This window comes from Trachymyrmex septentrionalis, unplaced genomic scaffold (assembly GCF_001594115.1).
Source record: "Trachymyrmex septentrionalis isolate Tsep2-gDNA-1 unplaced genomic scaffold, Tsep1.0 scaffold129, whole genome shotgun sequence".
Taxonomy (NCBI): domain Eukaryota; kingdom Metazoa; phylum Arthropoda; class Insecta; order Hymenoptera; family Formicidae; genus Trachymyrmex; species Trachymyrmex septentrionalis.
Genome location: NW_017304428.1, coordinates 737782 through 757987, shown reverse-complemented (window position 1 = coordinate 757987; position 20206 = coordinate 737782). Strand labels below are relative to the sequence as shown.

The window sequence follows — 20206 nt, the reverse complement described above, 5'->3', positions numbered from 1 at the left end:
TCCGACAAAACTTGTCAGTATTGTGACGGCAAATCATGTCACAATGTGTCGGCAAAATGCTGCGCACAATGTGTCGGCACAATACTGCGCACATGCACCGCATTTGCCGACTCAATTACTACAAATATACCAACACGTCTATCCACAATCGTGAGTGCGCTATGCTGACACAATGCCGACATTTTGCTATCTGGGAGACAACTATATTAAAGCATGCGTGATAAATAAAACAATTGTACATATATCTCAATGTGAAGGTTTAGCCAGAATAATCCAGTGATTGAAACAATACGTCAAATTAATTTAACAGAGACAAATACGATTAGAGTTGAGAAAATTAAAAACAATTCCTTTAGAAATTACTAATGTTACCAATTGTAGCGTGTGGGCGACATTCTGATGTTTTATAATATCTTATTAAAAGAGGAGATGAGAGTGGAAGAGGAATAGAAATAGAGAAGAAACAATGGAAGTGAGAAGGGAAGAAAAAGACTAGGAAGGGGAAGGAGGCTGCAAAATCTGTAGATAGGAATTAAATAATGCTTCAGTATCGTTTTGCTTGTTCAATCATAATGTTCGTTTTTTAACATAAACCATTTCGGAGATCAATCTTTTATATAATGGTTCCTTATTTAAGATCTTTACATTTTTCTAATTGAAATTATGTTTATAGTTAATACAATGGTCAGTAATCACCGATGAAGAACCAGTCTTTCTATTAATGTCCGAAATGTGTTCATTTAGTCTTGTTTTTAATTTTCTTTTAGTTTTTCCTACATAACTAGCTTCACAATCTTCACAAGATATTTTGTAGACACATTTTGATTAACTAAATGATCTAGTTTATCTTTACCTCTAGTTATGAGGCTTTTTAATGGTTTTGGGGTTGAATATGACAGTTTGTAATTACATTTATATATTATAGGTAAAAAACTTTCTGAGATAGATTTAATATATATGAAATTGTAAAAACTTCTCTTTAATATGAATATTTTGTTTTATATTATTCTTCTGTGTATGGTATTTTAATCTTTTATCTATTGTTGAGAAAATAAAAGAAAGAGGATAACTATTATTTAAAAAAATATGAATAGCATCAACCAAGTTTTTTTTCGTGGAAACGAGGATGAGGCAATTTATTTATTTTGTCTACGAAATCGAAGATAACATCTTTTTTATCACTCAAAGGGTGGTGTGAGTAAAAATTAAGAAATCTCCCTGAACAAGAGACTTTTCTGTATCTATCAAAAATAATCTTATGGTTGTCAATTATAATCATAGTATCCAAAAAACTCAATCTATCCTCAATGCCGGTCTTCACAGTAAATTGAAGTTTGACATGTAAGGAGTTGAAAATTTCTAGTATCATATTAGTGTTATATCCAATAGAGCTGCTAAAATGGTATCATCCACATACCGGAAATAGAACAATAAATTTACAGATAATTTTTAGATCACTATTTCTTCAAGATCCTATATAACCATGTCTGCAATAATTGGCAATGATGAGCCCATCGGGGCACCAAAAATCTATTTATAAATTTTATTATTAAATGAAAAAATGTAGAATTAAGAACCAGACTGATAGTGGTTAAAAATTCTTCTGATGGAATCTTTATCTTTTTTGATATATAGTCCCATCTCTTTTTAACGCCATCACTATTTAACGCCAGTTCTACCGTTAGTGAATAAAGATACTACATCAAGTAATATCAATATGTAATTGGAATCAAAATGAGTTCCATTTAGTTTCTCAATCAAATGGAAGCTATTTTTTTATATTAGGAGCTTCCGATATATTGCTAACAATAATGTTATGTAAGAATAAGGATAGAAAATATAATGGGCTTAATTGAAGAAATAATAACCCTTAGAGGATGACTAGGTTTATGCATTTTCGATAAACCACATGCTCTAGGTAGATTACCATCATCAGTAAGTAATTTCCTATATGTGGAATCATCAATAAAGCCACTCTTTTTCCAGCTCATTAATAAAGAACGTAATTCGGAAGTCAACTTAGTTCTAGAATCTTTGTCTATTATTATGTATGTGTCCATGTCAGAAAAATTCTTCTCCATATTAAATTTAATATAATTCTCCATATATAATTTAACTTTGTTTAAAACGACAGTGACATTACCTTATCTGCTTTTAATTAATAGTTTTGAATGGTTTTTAATGAATTTATTAGTCAAATTTAGCCACTCTAAAATTCGTTTTTCAACCGAATTTAAATGATTGAAATCAGTGTAACATCTATTCAGAATCTGAGTAGAATTATTTCTGACAAAATTAATAATATTCTTTAATCTACGCTTATTTGGTTTTCAATATTTTTAATAAATTCTATAACTGTTTTGTCAAAATTATTTTTATTAATAAGTAGTTTCAAATTTCTCACCTAGTTGTAAGAGAAATTGGATCTCATATTTATATCAATATCACTCAAATTAACCAATCAGTTATTCTTCAAAGTATGTAGAGGAGAATCCTCTTCAAATTCCTTTGAAATATTTTAGACAAAGTTTACTTATTTTTTTCTCGTAGAATTCAAATATGTAACATTTTGTAAGAAGTTCCATTTGAAACTTTAATGTTACGCCCCGCCCCCCTTCAAGGGGGAGGGAGCGGATTTTTGTTTACATAGTTAGAAAGATCCCTCGAATACGATGAAACTTTCTCATGAACAACTTTTTGATAAGAAAAATATTTTTAGATATTAGCTTGTAACATTTTACATGGGCTACTCTGTATATATGTATTATATTTCATTGTACAATATAAAAATTAAAGATAGTACCATTTGGATTACATTTTTTATTTTATTTGATATGGGATTTAACTTGACCCAAGTTGTTGATATCAAATATTTTATACAAATAATATATGTATATCAACCCTCAGTATCCACAAAGGGTTAGTATAACCTCTCCTCCCCCTTCCCCCGATTTTCAGTTCAGACATTCGAATTCACTTTGAGCAATGGTCCTAAGGCTGTGGGGAGGGAGAGGAGAGAGGACTTGTACCTCTACAATTCCCTTATTTAATGACCTTAATTCACCATTAGCTACGGAGTTGTAACTGTACAAAGTGCATGTCGGGGATATCTTATTCCTTATTTGACAACGTCAGAAAATCCGGACTGCAAAATAGTTGAAAAAAACTGCTGTGAATGCTTTACCAAAAAAATAACGTAAAATATAATATAGATAAAATATAATATAAATAAGTTTTGTAAAATATAATATATTTGCAATAAGGTACTTGTATTAGGTGTACAAAAAAGTTCTGAGCTTTAGATTTGATACAACCGAAATAACAATTTAAATTTTATATATCTTCCCGCCCTTTTGGGGTTTTAAAACAGTAACATTTAACCTCCTGAAATGCGATACGGTTTGGCGTTTGATGCACATAACCTCAAAAATCAGTAGTGTTCACGATGGCAATTACAAAAGAGCATATTCGATTTTCCATCCACTTCGCGTTTCATCTGAAGAAAAATGCTGCTGAAGCCACTGAAATGATTTGTGCTGCATATGGAGAGAACGCTGTAAGTCATGCAACATGCAAAAGGTGGTATCAAAAGTTTCGCCAAGGAGATTTCAGTCTTAAAGATGAATCGCGTGCTGGACGCCCTGAAAAGATTGAAACGGACGAATTGCAAGCACTGCTGGATATAAACTCTGCGCAAACTGAAAAGGAGCTTGCAGAACAGCTTGGCGTTACGCAGCAAGCCATTTCCGTACGATTATAATAAATAAAGATTGAATTTTACAAAAAAAAGCTCAGAACTTTTTTGTACACCTAATATATGTATAATTGAGTATATTTTATCAAAATAAAGAATGTAAAAGAAGTAAAAATGTAATACTTTTTCCCTTTAAAGTCGCTATTTTTTATTAATAATTTTATTAATAATTATTGTAATTATTAATATTAAATATAATGATAAATTGTTAATATTTATCACAGAAAAACGATAAGTTGTTAATATTTATCACAGAAACACTTTTTTAATTTATTTCTATCAAAATTCAAAGACATTTGGTTTATAATTAGTTTCAATAAAACTAAAAAATTATTTATCTTCAGTTTGCAAACAAAAAGTATTGTTTTTAGAACAAATCGCAAAAATGCTTTTAGTTTCTTAAAATTCAACAAATTAGCGCTGTTAATTTATCTATAATAAAATCTACGAATAAAATCTTTTTCATTTATTTTTGACAAAAATATGAAAGTCTGAAAAAATTAGTTTTTCTCACGTTTCTTTCCGATCCTTTTTTATTTATTGTAAAATATTTCTTGTGGTACGATATTTTCGACTTTCTAACTAAAAATTCTTTTTTTCAGTTCTTCAAACGACAGATTTAAAAAAAATAGTTAAAATTGATGCATTACAATCTGAAATACATGCAAAAGAAGATGCTGGGTTAGAAATACCCGGATGTGGGTAGATACGAACTTTTTTTGAAATGTGGGAACTTAGGGTTAGTATTATTTATTCAATTTGGAATAGGATTTAATTTGGTACCAGTTATTGATATTAAATCATCTTTTATACAAATATATTAGAGTTAAAATAAATAACATAGACAGTACCCACTTAGATTTTAATTTTTAATTTGGTACAATAGTTTTTTTTTCGAGAAGTAATAATTTTTGACAGAGAATTAAAGTTGCCATTACTTGGATTAAAATAAGAATATCTTTGAAGAAGAATTAAAACTACTATTATTTGGGTTGGAATAATAAAAAGATACGTAACGTATTACTTAAGTTTCATTCGAGAAATATGTACATTATTAGTGCCTTTTTTTACCCTTTTAAAAAGGTAAATTAAATAATTACCTTAAAAGTCCTCAGATTTTTTACATAAATTAGTACGTTTTTCTAAAAAATATTGAGTAAATATATTTTTTTCATTCAATTCTTTATATGTATGTATATCTATATGTGAATTTTGAAATATTCTAAAATTTCTCATTGTACCTATCATCTCCGAAGTTAATTTAAATATCATAAAAGTTTAAAATTTAAAAGTTTATTTTTCAGAAATTTTTATTTAAAAAATAAAAAAATCTTAGAAATATCGATATTATGAGATGTTATACAAATTTTTATCATTAGGGTAATGTTATAAAATCAAAATAATTTTTAAGGTACAATTTTCATTTTGTTATAAAATAATTTTTCTGGATGTCATTTATCGTCATTTTTCCCAAATGTTGAAATTTTAAAATAATGAAAAACAGTAATAACAGGACAACACAAAAAAGGAGAAATTCATGATTTAAGAATAAAGATAAGGATGTTATGAAAAATTCGATACTTGAACAACTGATGCACCGCAATGTAGGAACTGCAGAGCGACGTCGGCCGAGTCGACACCACCAGTGCCGAGTATTGGGAATCCTGGAAGATGTCTCGAGATTGTTGAGATTGCTTTCAAGGCTTGAGGCCTAATGGCGTTTCCTGACACCCCGCCATACGTTGTGAACTTATTGAGGCCAACCGCCGGCCACGGAGTTGCATCAGCGTGCAATCCCATTAATCCGGATAGTGTGTTAATAGCAGTAACGCCATCAGCCTTGCCTTTATCACAAGATGGGTTATTAATTAAAACATAAAGAAAAAAATAGCAAACGATATGAAGTCAATTTGATCGCCACAGGCAGTCGCTAGAACGTTAGATTGCCAAAGGCAATCGAACGATTGCGGACAAATCTTCTAGAGGAATCAGCTGGTGGAAATTTTCTTCCACCAGGATAAGTATATTATATTAATTAAAATGAACAATAAGAATCTTGATAACGTTTTTAGGCTTTTACGGGTGTTATCTTCAATAATACCAGAAGGTTTGTGGGTTATCGCCGTGTTTCTATCCATTGCTAATGCCCACAAACTTTCTGGTATCTAATAAGAATCTTATTGGATAGTATAATATATTTGAAAATTCAACAATTGGGAATATTGGCCATAACAGTCAAAGCTAAATCTTTTAATGCTCAAATAATTTAATGTAAATAATCTCTGGAGAAATCATTCCAGATCTCTTGAGATAATGCACATATGATTATAATCTTTTTGACTGTTATCATACTCTCGTCACACAACCGGAGCTTAACGAAACGGAATCATCTCCAGAACACTTATATCATAGAACAAGTCAGAATGGATTCCGATCGGAAATTTTCAAAAAACAATAAAGATTTAGGGAATAATTCTGATCAAAATTTATTTTTACTGATTCACCTGTCCTTTTATAAACCATAATGATTTCACCATAGTATGAATGTTTTTTAAATATGAGATCTGCTGTCGACATTTGTTATTATTTTAATGCGAAGTAGTCCAAGTGAAAAATAATCACATGAATTTTGCCATTTATTCAATGTTTTTTGAAATCTGCATGTTGCAAACTATCATTCAAAAAGCGTGTCAAACATATCTATTTAAGCAACAATTCGATGTCCAAAATATATCTAGAAAAGTTGAATGTTTAAAATACGTCCCATGGACATAATTTGAACGTCCTATACCGAAATTATTTATACAGTGAACATTAAAAGATTTAGCTTTGACTGTTATGGCCATTATTCCCAATTGTTGAATTTTCAAATATACAATGTACTATCCAATAAGATTCTTATTAGATACCAGAAGGTTTGTGAGTTATCGCTATGTTTCTATCCATTGCTAATGCATTACTGGGCATTAGCAATGGACATTTTAGAGATGTCCAAGGTCGTCAATACATCCAATTTTCAAGCAGTGCGCTACATCGTCACTAAAGGGACATAACGATGTTCAATTACTATTTAAAAAAAATTACTTTAAATAGAATAAAAGAAGCAGTATGATGAGATTTTTCGGTGAAAGGAATCGAGTGGCTACATACTTGATCTGTGGATTAGCAATCTGCAGATTCGAATTCGATTCTATCTACGCCTTATACACACACACACGCGCGCGCGCGCGCGCGCGCGCGCGCACACACACACACACACACACACACACACACACGCACGCACGCACGCACGCACGCACGCACACACGCACGCACGCACGCACGCACGCACGCATACGCATATGCGCGGTTTTTTCCTCATTTGCATCTTTATTTAAGCGATAAAATTGCCCCAAATTATATTATAAATAAAAGTCTAATGCTCAATTTCTTCATCTCTAGAAAACTTTATCCAAGAGATATTTCCCAGAATACAATTGAGATATCTCTTCTGAATAAAATTATCCGATATCAACTTATCTAGAAGTGAAGCAATTGGGCATAAAGAATGCTTTGTCCGCTCCGATTAAAACGTTGATGTTTCAGCGTCAATCTTCATATCGCTAGTCGCTTATTTCAAGCTTTTTCTGTAGTTACTTCAATCGTATATATACAGGGTCTTTGGAAAATAATGATAAATCTTTTGCATAGAAGCAGAATGGACTAAACTGAGAAGAAAAATTCTGTACCGTTTTGCAATTTTTGCAATAGTTAACGACATATTAATTGCAAAAAATTGCCGAAAATTGGTCTTCAATCATTTTGTACTTAAATATTATCAACTTTACAGAAAAACTGCAAAAGACAAAACATTTTTTTTTCTTCTCAAAGGGCTCTAAGAATTTTTTAAGAATTTTTTATCAACTTTTTAGTACTACATTTCCTCATTTTTAACAACATGTGAAAATACGGTATTAAAAAATTCTGAAAAATTCCATTCTACTCCTATGCGAAACATTTATCATTATTTTTCAAACACCTTGTAGGATAACTCGGACAAATATACCGCGCTGGGATTTACGCCGTAGAAGACAGAAAAAATAGAAGGAGTATAATTAAGGAGGGGATAATTTTCCCGCAACCTGTTACATGCCGTTATGTTATATTAGTATTGTGTTATAATTTCAGCCTCTTTTACTGTTAATATTAATGAAATTATTGTGAGTTGAATCGATTTGTCACTATAATAAGTAACGTCATCATAAATTATTGTTAAATCACCAGAGAATCAGGTTTCAGGGTGAGCACACAGGTTTTTGTTTAGTCTATTTCATGGATAGTAACGGAGGAAGGAGAAAAAAGATTAAAAGAATTCCACCGAAACTAAATATGAATTGGGGGAATCCGGAATAAATACAGGAATATAGGAACGGGGATGTTGGCCGATAATTGCGTGCCGGATTTCGTGTTGATCAAAATAATGAGGACCGATTGTAAAGGTTCCCTCAGGAATAAATGCGATAGTCCGCGGGAACTGGCTAATGAGTGACTCAAAAGTGTCACTTTCTTGGATGCGGAAATAGGATCTTGGTGGGGGAGGAGAAATTTCTTCTAAGAACTCCACGCTGTCCGTAGAGTTCGTCGGAGACGCAATTCCTCTGGAGGAAACCGGGATTGAAATAATAGAAGTAGGTGTTAGTGGAGAGGTGTTGTTCCGTCAGAGCGTTCGAAAACGCGGGTGACAGAGATTGAGGAGGAGGTGAAGGAATTCGAGGGGGAGGTGAAAGAGAAGGAGGAGGTATCGATTAATAGGTAGAGCCAACGGAGCCGATGGTGACGAAGGTGATAGAGACAATGCGTCCTCGGCTGGGCGACTCCAATTTCGAGAACTCTAAAGATACTCCTGGTACTCTTGGTCCAGGAGTCTCCGCGCTTTCCGGTAGGTTCTAAACCAACTCTTATAGGGACGGTTTAGGCGTGGCACTATGGTTTAGCATGAGGTAGGTATTGCGGATATATATATATTTATACGAGGGTAAGTCAATAAGTTTTTAGAAAAACATAGTAAAACATATTTTTTTTATCGATTTATTTTTATTTCTCAACACAGTCTCCTTTCAGCTCGATACACTTGATCCAACTTTCTCAAGCCGTCCGAATAATATGATTTGTCCAACCCTTCAAAATAAGCCTCTGTTTTGGCGATGAGCTGCTCTCTGGTGATGAAGCTCTTTGCTCCGAACCATTTCTTCAGGTTTGAAAACAGGAAATAATTGCAGGGGGCTAAATCTGGCGAATATGCTGAATGGGGAAGCAATTCGTAGCGGAATTCGTTAAATTTTGCCATCGGTGCCGGATACGTGTGAACCCATGCATTGATGGAAGAGCATTTTTTTCTTCGCCAAATGGGGACGTTTTTTCTTTAAAATGTTGAAACAGGCTGCCAATAAGGCTGCATAGTAATCGCCATTGATCGTTTGCTTAGATGAAAGGCAATCGATATGAATTATACCGCGTGCATCCCAAAAAACTGTGGCCATCACCTTTCCGGCCGATTTTACGGTCTTCGCCTTCTTCAAAGCTGGTTGAACTTGACTTCACCCGGTGAAGTTCATTGTTTTGACTGTTCCTTCGTCGGGTGTGAAGTAATGGATCCATGTTTCGTTCACAGCAATGAATCGACGCAGAAATTCATCTGGATTACGTTGAAACATCTCCAAACATTGTTTTGAAATCGTCACACGGTCGCGCTTATGGTCCACAGTGAACAAACGCGGCACCCATCTTGCCGATAGCTTTTTCATACCCAATTGTTCGTGCAAAATTGAAATCATTATGCCATGTGATATGCCTTGGCCTCAACAAGCTCGCGCACTTTCACTCATCGATCAATCAAAACAATATCGTGGACTTTATCGATGATTTCTGGCGTAGCAGCCTCAATTGGACGTCTCGAACGAGATGCATCACATGTGGATGTACGACAACGTTTAAATTCATTCACCCAATTATATAGTCGCAAACACTAGTGCAGATGTGCAATAAACATTATCTAACTCGGCTTTCTTTCGGCGTTAAATCTTTCATATGTACTCGTAGATGTTTGATCACTGCACGAAACTCGTTTTTTTCCATTTTGCAAAAAATACAAAGTTTGTTCGCTTTAATCGACTACAGAAATGAAACCCCGCGATGAATTCCACTCAAAATTTGATAGTAATCAGCTGAAAGATGCTACTTGTCAAAAAGTGATGTGACATGAGACTGCGAGTGCCCTCTGACCGATTTTCTAAGAACTTATTGACTTGCCTCACATATATATATATACGTAGGCTGCTGGAAAAGTTTCTGCAAACAATATGAAAAAAAAACATGTAAAATTCGGTAAATGGCTTTTTTGTCTTTCGAAGTATTCGCCTTTAAAATCGATACATTTTTGCATACGCTCGAACCAATTTTCGAAGCATTTTTTCCACTCTAAGCCTGTAACCTCAGAAATTAGTGTACGAAATGTTACAACAGCTGCTTCAGGCGACTCAAATCGCTCACCATGCATCTTATTTTTAATATTTGGGAACAAAAAGAAGTCATTAGGTGATAAATCAGGTGAATACGGACAATGAGTCATCAATTCGACATTATTACTGGATAAAAAATCAATGATTTAACGTGCTGTGTGACAGCTGGCGTTGTCATGATGAAGGATGATGCGATGATTTCGGTTTGTTCTACAAAATTCATTTATGACTTCTGGCAAACAAATTGTTGTATACCAATCAGTATTTACAGTCCTTCGATCATCTAAAGCCACGGTTGTCACATATCCGGTACAACCGAAGAAATAAGCAATCATTTGCTTGGCAGCACTGCGTGAACAAACAATTTTTGTTGGTTTCGGTTCATTTTGAAATACCCAAACAGTGGATTGTTGTTTACTTTCGGGCTCATACGAATAAATTCATGTTTCGTCCCCAGTAACGATGTTGTTGACCAAATTTGACCGACCTCGGTTGAATTTCTTGAGCATTTCTTTGTTCCATTTAACACGAACCTGTTTTTGAGCTTTGGTCAAATTGTGTGGGATTTAACGACTGCAAAGTTTCCGTACGCTCAAGTGATCATGCAAAATCGTATGTATTGCTTTCATGTCAATGCCTAAGGATGCCTGAATCTCGCGGTATGTTATATGCCGGTCTCGCTCAATTATTTCATACACAGCATCAACATTAGTGACAACAACATACGTGGATGGACGACCTTCACGGAATTCATCACTAAAAAAGGTACATCCACGCTGGAATTCGGCAAACCAATTATAAACAGTCCTATTGGATGGTGCTTCATCCCCAAAAGCCAAATGAAGTCGATCGATGCATTGTTTCGGAGTTAGATTACATTTATAATCGTAAAAAATTATTACCCGAAAATTTTCACGCGAAATTTCCATTTTCTTACAAAATAACTTCTTTTAAAATATTATGCAAATACTATGCAAACAAAACTAGTTGTCTTGGGTACAAACTATCAATTGAATTATAGGTTAAAAACGTCTAATTTTACGGATATGATAGTAGCAGAATGTTGGCGCCACTGGAAATACTAGATTGCAGAAACTTTTCCAGCAGCTTATGTATGAGCTTTCATAAAAATTTAATTAGCTTTATTATAACAGAGTAAAGTTTTCAAAAAATCGAAAAAAAAAATTTTTTTTTTTGAAAGCTAGTTGTCTTAAAAATATGCTCCTGAAAGATTTTTATAAAATTTGAAGTATTTCTGCGAGGAAACGGGCGCACATTACTGAATATGCAATACTGAAACTTTAAACGTGTTTTTCTCAAAATTATTCTTTATAACTGGCGGCGTCTATAACTCGAACAATTTTTGACCAATCGATCTCAGCTTTGTACAATAATTTTCACAAAACGAATAGTTTCAGTTAAGCGTAGAGATTTTTTTTAATTATTAGTTTTTAAAGGGCGAAATATTTAAGAAGTTCAAAATGTAGTGACATTAAAATGTTTTTAACCGCTATCATTTTGTAAAAAAAATTATTTTTAAAAATCGCTACGCTTAACTGAAACTACACTCATATAGATTTGAAATTTTTGTTTTAAATAATTACAGCTTGAGTTCTCTACGCTGCCGATGGATCATGTTTTTTGAACACGGAAGTCTAAAATGTTGTGCAACATTACCATATACGAGTATTTATTTTTTGACATATAAAGATTCTTAAAATGTCTTCAAAATGTGCCCAATTGATATACTAATTCATATTTTTTCTAAAACTTATAAATTATTTTAAAAAATTGACAAAGAAAGCCTTTTTTAAAGGCCTTTACTCTTATATCTCCTTAAGAATTTAATACGTGCGTAAAATTACTTTGCGCACAAATAACTTACATTTAGTATTGTGTTAGAAAAAATATTCAATTAGTTCTGATTAATATTATTATTTTACACATTATATGCATAGCTTTAATTTTATTTTAATATTTTAAAATAAATTTAATTACCTTCGTAAGCTGCTTTGGCAATGGAAAGGATGTCAGTGATGTTGGGTGTCAATTTTACGAAGAATGGTATTTTGACTGCTTCGCGAACCCATCTGCAGATGTTTCTAACCAGTTCAGGATCCTAAAATCAATTTCATTTTTTTATTACTCTCATATAACTTGTTACAGCTTGCTGTAAACGAGAAAACGAAAATTAAACGGACAAACCTGTCCACAAGCTAGACCCATTCCAGACTCGCCCATACCATGCGGACAAGATAGGTTTAATTCCAAACCATCAGAACCAGCTGTTTCCGCTTTTTTCGCCAGCTTCGTCCAATCAGCCCTGTTATATGTACACATAATGCTCGCAATGACAATCTGTGCAGAAATATACGATAAAATTTAACAAATAAAAGATTGGTCGCTAACAATTAAAAGAGATTTCGATAATTATTTACTACAAAGAACTCCCGATGATCTTGACCACATATGTTGTTAAGATTATAATCCTGAGCAACTTTGCCTTAATAACTAAGTCATCTCTTATAGTTTTTGATAGTGTTCCTATAATAAGAGGACAATGTGATCGCAACTTTTGATTGGTTGCCAAAATCCGCCATATGTAATAGCCAACGGCGAGTTTCAAATGAGTTACAATAGCCAACATAACCGCGAGTTACAAACAATTTGCAGAAAATCATTTGATGTTATTCTCCATATTTTCCTCATTATCTAGCGCCATATATACGAGTATAGTATATCATTAAGGTTTATTAAAGAATGTTATTTCTCTAACATTCCATCCTCTAACCATACCATGCTTATTTAATTAAATTCACCCTGGTGAAAATTTTTCTCATAATTTTTATATAAATTGTAACATTTTTCAGAAATACTCATAAATATTCATAAAATTTACGTCTTCTCTCAGAACTTTTCATACAAGTGAATTCTAAAATATTCTCCCATTTTCATCCCATAATTTTTGAAAAGTATTTTTAAATTTTTTAGATTTTATAACATTTCATCAGAAATTATACTTACAAAAATTCTTAAAAATTTTACGATATTTCATAATTAACATATATGAAAAATTCTGAAAAAAGATATAGATTTTCTGAGAAATGTTCCAATTTGTAAAAAATGTGAGAAAGTTATAAAATTGTAGAGAAATTCTGAAAAATTATACAAAAAATTTTGAGAAAAATTTTTACTAGGGAAATTAAATTTACTAGAGAAATTAGAAATAAAGCACTAACGTTCGAAATTGATACAGGATCGCCGATCTCTGCAATATCAAAAACAGATTTCGATAAGTTTAAACCGTTTGGAAATGCGATAATGAAGAAAACTACGCGTAATTTTAAAACATACACCGAGGACCCAATAATCCTTCTCGGTACTTCAAAGGTTAAGGTAGGATTTTAGAATAAAAAACGGGAACTTGAATTATTTATTTTATCAGGTAAAAGCGCATTGATTGTAGGTCGAAATTGGCTTCAAGCTCTAGATATTGTTTAATTCAATAAATTAGTAGAGAAGCTGTCAGTTAAAGCAGTGAGCGAAGAGCCTAATGATATTTGTAAAAGATTCGAGTCACTGTTTCCTAAGATACTAGGGCATTATACTAAAAAAAAATTTAAGTTGCAAAGAGGATGCTAGTCCAGTGTTTTGCAAACCAAGGCCAGTGCCTTTCGCGTTAAAAGAGAAAGTCGAAAAAGAGATTGATCGTTTAATAGGAGAAGGAGTTCTGGTTGAAAATAGTGAGTGGGCTAACGCCCATTGTATCAGTTCCAAAATCGGTCAAATACGTCTATGCGGAGATTATAAGGTGACACTAAATCCACACTTACTTGTGGATAAGCATCCGATTCCGAGAGTGTCAGAGAGTGTTTACTCACAAAATTAGGTGGAGGTACGATATTTACAAAATTAGATTTAGCTCAGGTCTATCAGCAGATAGAGTTAGATGAGAAATCAAAATCGTTAGTCACGATAACAACTCATAAAGGTTTGTTTAGAAGTAATCGTTTGAGCTTCGGAATAGCATCAGCGCCTGGTTTGTTCCAGCGCGAAATGGAAAAGATCTTACAGGACTTGGACAAGGTCGTAATACTCTTCGATGATTTAGTGGTTACAGGAACTATGAGGGAAGAGCATGATCAAAACGAGAGTATTACAGAGATTACAAGATTGTGGATTAGCCTTAAGTAGAGATAAATGTGCATTTTCGCAAAACAGTATTGAATTGTTAGGATTTGAGTTAAACGCCAAGGGCATTCGAGTTTCAAGCAGGAAAGTTGACGCAATCTTGAATATTAAAAAACCCGAGATCATAATAGAGCTCAAGTCTTTTCAAGTCATCAAATTTTTTATGATTAATTATTATTCCAAATTTTTCCAGACATGATAGGGCTGCTGTACGAACTTCTTAGGAAAAATAGGAAATGGGGTTGGACAAAGGAGCAAGACTTAGCTTTTAAAAGAGCTAAAGAGTATCGCGGGAGATTTTAATATACTACTATATGATACTGGGAGACCATTTAAAATTACGTGTGATACATCTCCTATAGGATTAGGGATAGTTTTTTTTGTCACATATTCTTCCGGATGGGTCAGATAGACTAATAGCTTTCGCCTCTAAAATATTATTAGTGGCGCAGAGAAATTATTCTCAACTTGATAGGGAAGCATTAGCTCTGGTATTTGGAGTGAAAACGTCTCACCAGTATGTATATGGTCGTAATTTCATATTAGAAACCGACCATAAGCCTTTTACGTACATTTTTGGACCAAAGAAAGGAATTCCGCAGATGGCGGCTAGTTGAGTGCAAAGGTGGGCCATATTTTTAGCAGAGTATGACTTTAAAATTAAGCACATTAAGGGACAGAATAATGGGCTAACAGTCTATGGAGAATTAGTAGGGAGAATATTAACGAGTTGAAAGAGACGAAGGAACATACGTATCTAAAAATAATCGGGAAAGAGGTGTGTAGGTAGTAAAGTCGTTCGTAGGGAAACTAATAAAGATGCAATTTTGAGGAGAGTTCGGGATTTTGTAATGTGGGGTTGGCCGGATAAAGTAGATAATTGCCTGAAGCCATTCCATAGTCATCGTTAGAATTAATATTGGCAGAAGATTGCGTAATGTGGAAATACCGCATTATTATTCCACAGTCTTTGAGAGTTGATTTACTAGAAGAACTCCACGGAGCTCATCTCGGGGTAGTTAAAATTAATGCGTTAGTTCGGTTTTATTTTTGGTGGCTTGGTTTAGATAGGGACATCGAAGAGATAACAAAGACATATAAAGGGTGCTTAGAGTGCGCGGACGATTCCCCCCAAAGGCTTCGTTACATGTATGGAAGTGGCCTCAGGGTCCAAACCATTGCATACAATACTAGATTTTTGCGGACCGATTAGCGGTCATATGTATCTTGTGATAACCGATGCGTACTCGAAATGGATTGATATTAAGGAAATGTGCGATATTTCTTCGGAATCTATTATACAATTAGAGCTTTTAAAGAGTATATAAGCATATGGGGGCTGCCATATCAAATCGTTTCTGATAATGGGCCGGCATTTGCGAGCGAGCGGTTTCAAGATTTTGTATTGCGAAATGCTATTAAGCATACGAAAACCGTACCATATCATTCTGCGTCAAACGGGGCGGCTGAGAACGCCGCGCGCACTTTTAAAAAGAAGTTTGGGGTATTACTTAAGGATAATACAAGACAGGATGCCTTATGTAAATATTTATTTTATTATCGCTCGACATCACATTGTGAAAAGACACCAGCCGAATTGCACTTAAACAGATGTTTGGGAACGAGACTGGATGTTATTAAACCCGATATTAGAAGTAGAGTTGAGCAGAAGCAAAGCAATCAACAACGTTTTCTTAATCGTGCAGTTACTTTTGGAGTTAACGATTCCGTGATGGCTAAAGATTATAAGACAAAGTGGAGACAAGCAGCAATTGTTGAGCAAACTAGTCTGGTTACTTATAATGTTAGAACGGATGACGTATCTGGAGACGTCACATTGATCAACTGCGGGCATGTAATTTGCGTTTACCCGAATCTTGATCTATGATCGAGGCCTCGGAGCCAAAAGACGGTATTTCGTCGGATATTTCTGTAAACTCTAGCGTAAGAAAACGCTGATAAAGAGGGGACATCATCGACTAATTGTAATGTTAGCGACTACGACAAGATCACTGCGAACGGTGATATAAGCGCGCGTCGCCCGGGCGTAACAACTTCAACGAAACCTCCAGGAACCACGTAAGTACTCGCACTGAAGTAGGGAGGCGCTCAAGCCGAGTACCGAAGCCTCGGCAAATCTTAAACTTATAAGTGGATTTGTATTTTCTTTTTGTTTTTGTTTTCTTTTTTTTCAAATTAAGTATGGAGGAAATAGTAGTGTAGTCGTTATCAAGATGTAGGAAGCATTGCTAGGATATTTTCTTTTCTTCCCGAGCGATGCTGTTGTTAAGACGGCGTGATGAGCGTAAGCGAAGGGGGAACACACTCCCGACCATTGTTGTAATGGCGGTGCCAATAGCGTGCATTTTTGATATAACAAATATAAGAAGTATATAAAGACGTAGTTCGGCTTATTTTAATTGTTGCGAGATCTTTCCTAAGCATGCAAACGTTACAATATGAACCTCTTATTTGCTAGCGATGCTATTGATTATTTGTTACATTGACGAATTAATTTGCAATCGTAACAAATCGATTGTTTTTTAAACAAACATCACATTTGCTTTCCATTGATTTGTTCTTATAACAAAATCATTTCTCTCAGTGCACCATTCTTCTTTCTAAGCCAAATCTGTCAAACTATATGCGCCTTGAGTCGAAAAGAAAATTACTACAATAGGAGCCATAGGTTACCGCTTCGCTATTAACCCAATGATAATAATAATGATCATTACAGCCGCATCCTTCAATAAATTGCGGAACTCTCTCATTGGAATACCTACTTATACGTCGGTCCTCGATTGAATCGCCTCTCCGCCAACCTATCTGCCTTTTCATTATTCCGAATATCTATGTGATTAGGAAATCCATATCAAAGTAATTTCAGTTCTCTTTTCTTCTTTTAACTTAATAATCGATGTTTTAATACGTAATACTAGAATAAGCTTATCTGGCTTAAACGGTGATTCTATGGTCTCAAGACTGATTTTGAGTCCGAGAAGATTACAAGATTAGCCATGTTTGAATCCTAGTTTCACCGCCTCTAAAACCGTCATAGTTTCCAATAGAATGACACGAAACAAATGTTCTGAATTTTATTACAATTGATTCATCATGTGACACGATAGTGAAACCCACGAAGGCACATCTCTGAGTTTGGAACCGTCCATATACAGGCACATTGAGTGTGACCAGTGCTAAAATAATTCCTCAAATATTCAATTGACCCTTGCTTAGGTCTAAGTGCCACCTTTGCATCGTCATGGATGTTAACATTAAGATAAAACGTGGAGACTTCAAATATGTATATTTGCAAAACAAAGAAGTAGGCTGTATTGTGCATGAGTTTGAGCTTGTCCTCCATGGACAAGGAATAGAAAGCTACAGTAGAGTCTCTCTAAATTTGGTCCTATGGAGCGATAAGAGTGGAATGCCAAAATTATAGAGTACTCTCTCTACAACACGAGCCTACCAATCACCACGTATTTGCGCAGTTGCGCACGCTAACCTGTCAAAGTGCATTATAGTATTGTTTTATACATATGTACATACCTTGGACATTATATATAATAGTATGTAATTATACGATTCGTATGTGGCACTATATATAATCATATAAGGAACAAAATGTTCCAAAACGGTAAAATATCTAGAAAACTATAAGTTTTATAAAAAAATGTTTTAGATCAAAGTTGTAGAGTTTAGAAAGGTCAAGCCGCTGGAGGGCAAAATTCCAATTTGAATTCTTTAAGCGAGATCCCGCACTTTTTCTTTCATTTTCTTATAAAAAGGTCTTTGTTGAGACCTTTTCAAAACACTATAATTTTATTCATTTTAGGTCAGCCGTTTAAGTTAGTTGAATATTTTATGGTGAGATGTCGGCGACTGTGGGTGAATCGAACATGAAAACTTCATTTTTTTGCGCTAAAACTTATATGTTCTGTTTAGCAGGTTATAAGCTATAATACGAAAAAATCATTTAATTTCACCGGAACCCAATTTCATATAAGATTAGTGCGGAGTTCTTCATGTATTAAATATATAGTTATTTGAACTGCGCGCCAACATTATTTTTTGAATTTATAAACGCAATCAAACTACTATAGTAGTTATAAACATTATGCGTTTTGCGGGTTTTCTCCGTGTCCAGATCCATTCTTGGAATGCCAACGTTTCGTGACTCTTGCAATGTGACTCTTTGATTTTTTAAGGTAATTTTTCACCGAGTTACGGTGTTCTGAATATTGTATAATTTTGAGCGTGTTCTAAAGTGTTTCCTATTTTTTGTTGGGTAGTATACTTTAGTATAAAAAATTTTTTTCTATCCTTAAAAACGTTTTACAATCTAGTTAAATACAAAAGACCTTGTAGTTTTAAAGACCTTGTAGAAGATCTCGGGAAAATTCCAATTGGATCTTGTTCTGGATGATCTACAATTTGAGAAAAGTAATGGCCCATTTGAACGCTTGTTAAAATCGACCTTGACTTCAAAATTTGGTTATTTTTTCACATTAATTGGACTGTATTTCTTAAGGCGTATATCGCTAAATAAATTATTGCATCGTGTTCAGCGATCAAAAAAATGTATCACATCACATTTATAATCCGGATTAAGCCATTTTTGCATCAAATCAAATATACGTATATTTAGAAGAAGCTCTTATGTGTGTGCGTTGCGTGTGCGTGTGTGTGTTTGTGTGTAGGGTAACTCCGGTATATACGCCGCATCTATCAAAAACTTAATCTATTAAGTATTATTTACTAAATATATTTAAAGTAAACGAACTGTATTAGTAAAGCCGATTAATGTATTTTTGAGCTGATCTAATCCAAGGATATCGGTACAAGACAGAAATACGTGTGGCACCGGACGACGCAATGGACAAGAGGATGTTATAAGGAAAAAGTTTAACAAGGCAGATGGACATCCGAATGAAGGGCGGCATATTTTTCGTAAAGAAATGAGCGCGATAATAATAAAGAAGAAGAAACAAAGGAGAATAATAAAAATAGCAGCAATAAAGAAGAAAGGATGAAGGAGAATAATGAAAATAATGAAGAAAAGATGAAAAAAATAGTGGAAACGATGAGCAAAGAAGAAATAAGAAAGAAGAATAACGAAGTCGATAACAATAAAAAAGAAAAGAGAAAGGAAGACAAAGACCAAGAAGATAATTGCAAAGAAAATGGAAACAAAAATACGATTCAGGGGATTTACAAATAAACGGTACGGGAACTATGCGCAAAAAATTTTCAGGTGAACTATACGAACGTCGATGAACGATATCGCCATCAAATGCAGCATCTAATCGAGGACTATGTATACCGAAACAGAATAATCAGACGAGCGTTGAAACGAAAATCGTCTTACATGATGAGTTACCAGTGTGTTTAAAGCCTTACCAGTTAGCGGTAAAGAAAAAGGCATTCTAAATGCGCAGCTTGAAGGAAACGCTCAATTGGACATGTTCAATTGGACACTGATCATTTGAACACTGATCGATTCGACATTTTTTCCTTGCCGAGGGGCGTACGACTTCTATAATTGTACTGTTGCACATGGGTTTCGACTTTTTACGCGAAGCGACATTCACTCTACATCCCCTCCCCTCCAATCACTTGGCGTTCAATCGATCGGTGTCCAATCGATCAGTGTCATTGAACATGTCTAATTGAGTGTATCCAATCGTGCGGTGTCTAATCGAACCGCATCCAATTGAATATCACCTCGGCGACACCGAGTGACGATAACGACTTACGCTTT

The 20206-nt window shown here is 34.2% G+C and overlaps 1 protein-coding gene across 1 annotated transcript in view; it reads right to left on the bottom strand.

Annotated features, from left to right (window-relative positions):
* LOC108756636 (dihydropyrimidine dehydrogenase [NADP(+)]) overlaps positions 1-20206 on the bottom strand; it is a 65834-nt gene that overhangs the window by 4309 nt on the left and 41319 nt on the right. Inside the window, exons 10-12 of the mRNA XM_018500606.1 lie at positions 12457-12609; positions 12250-12370; positions 5336-5598 (exon numbers count right to left, since the gene is read on the bottom strand). Of these exons, the coding sequence (XP_018356108.1) occupies positions 5336-5598; positions 12250-12370; positions 12457-12609 (537 nt within the window). The remainder of the gene's footprint in view (positions 1-5335; positions 5599-12249; positions 12371-12456; positions 12610-20206) is intronic.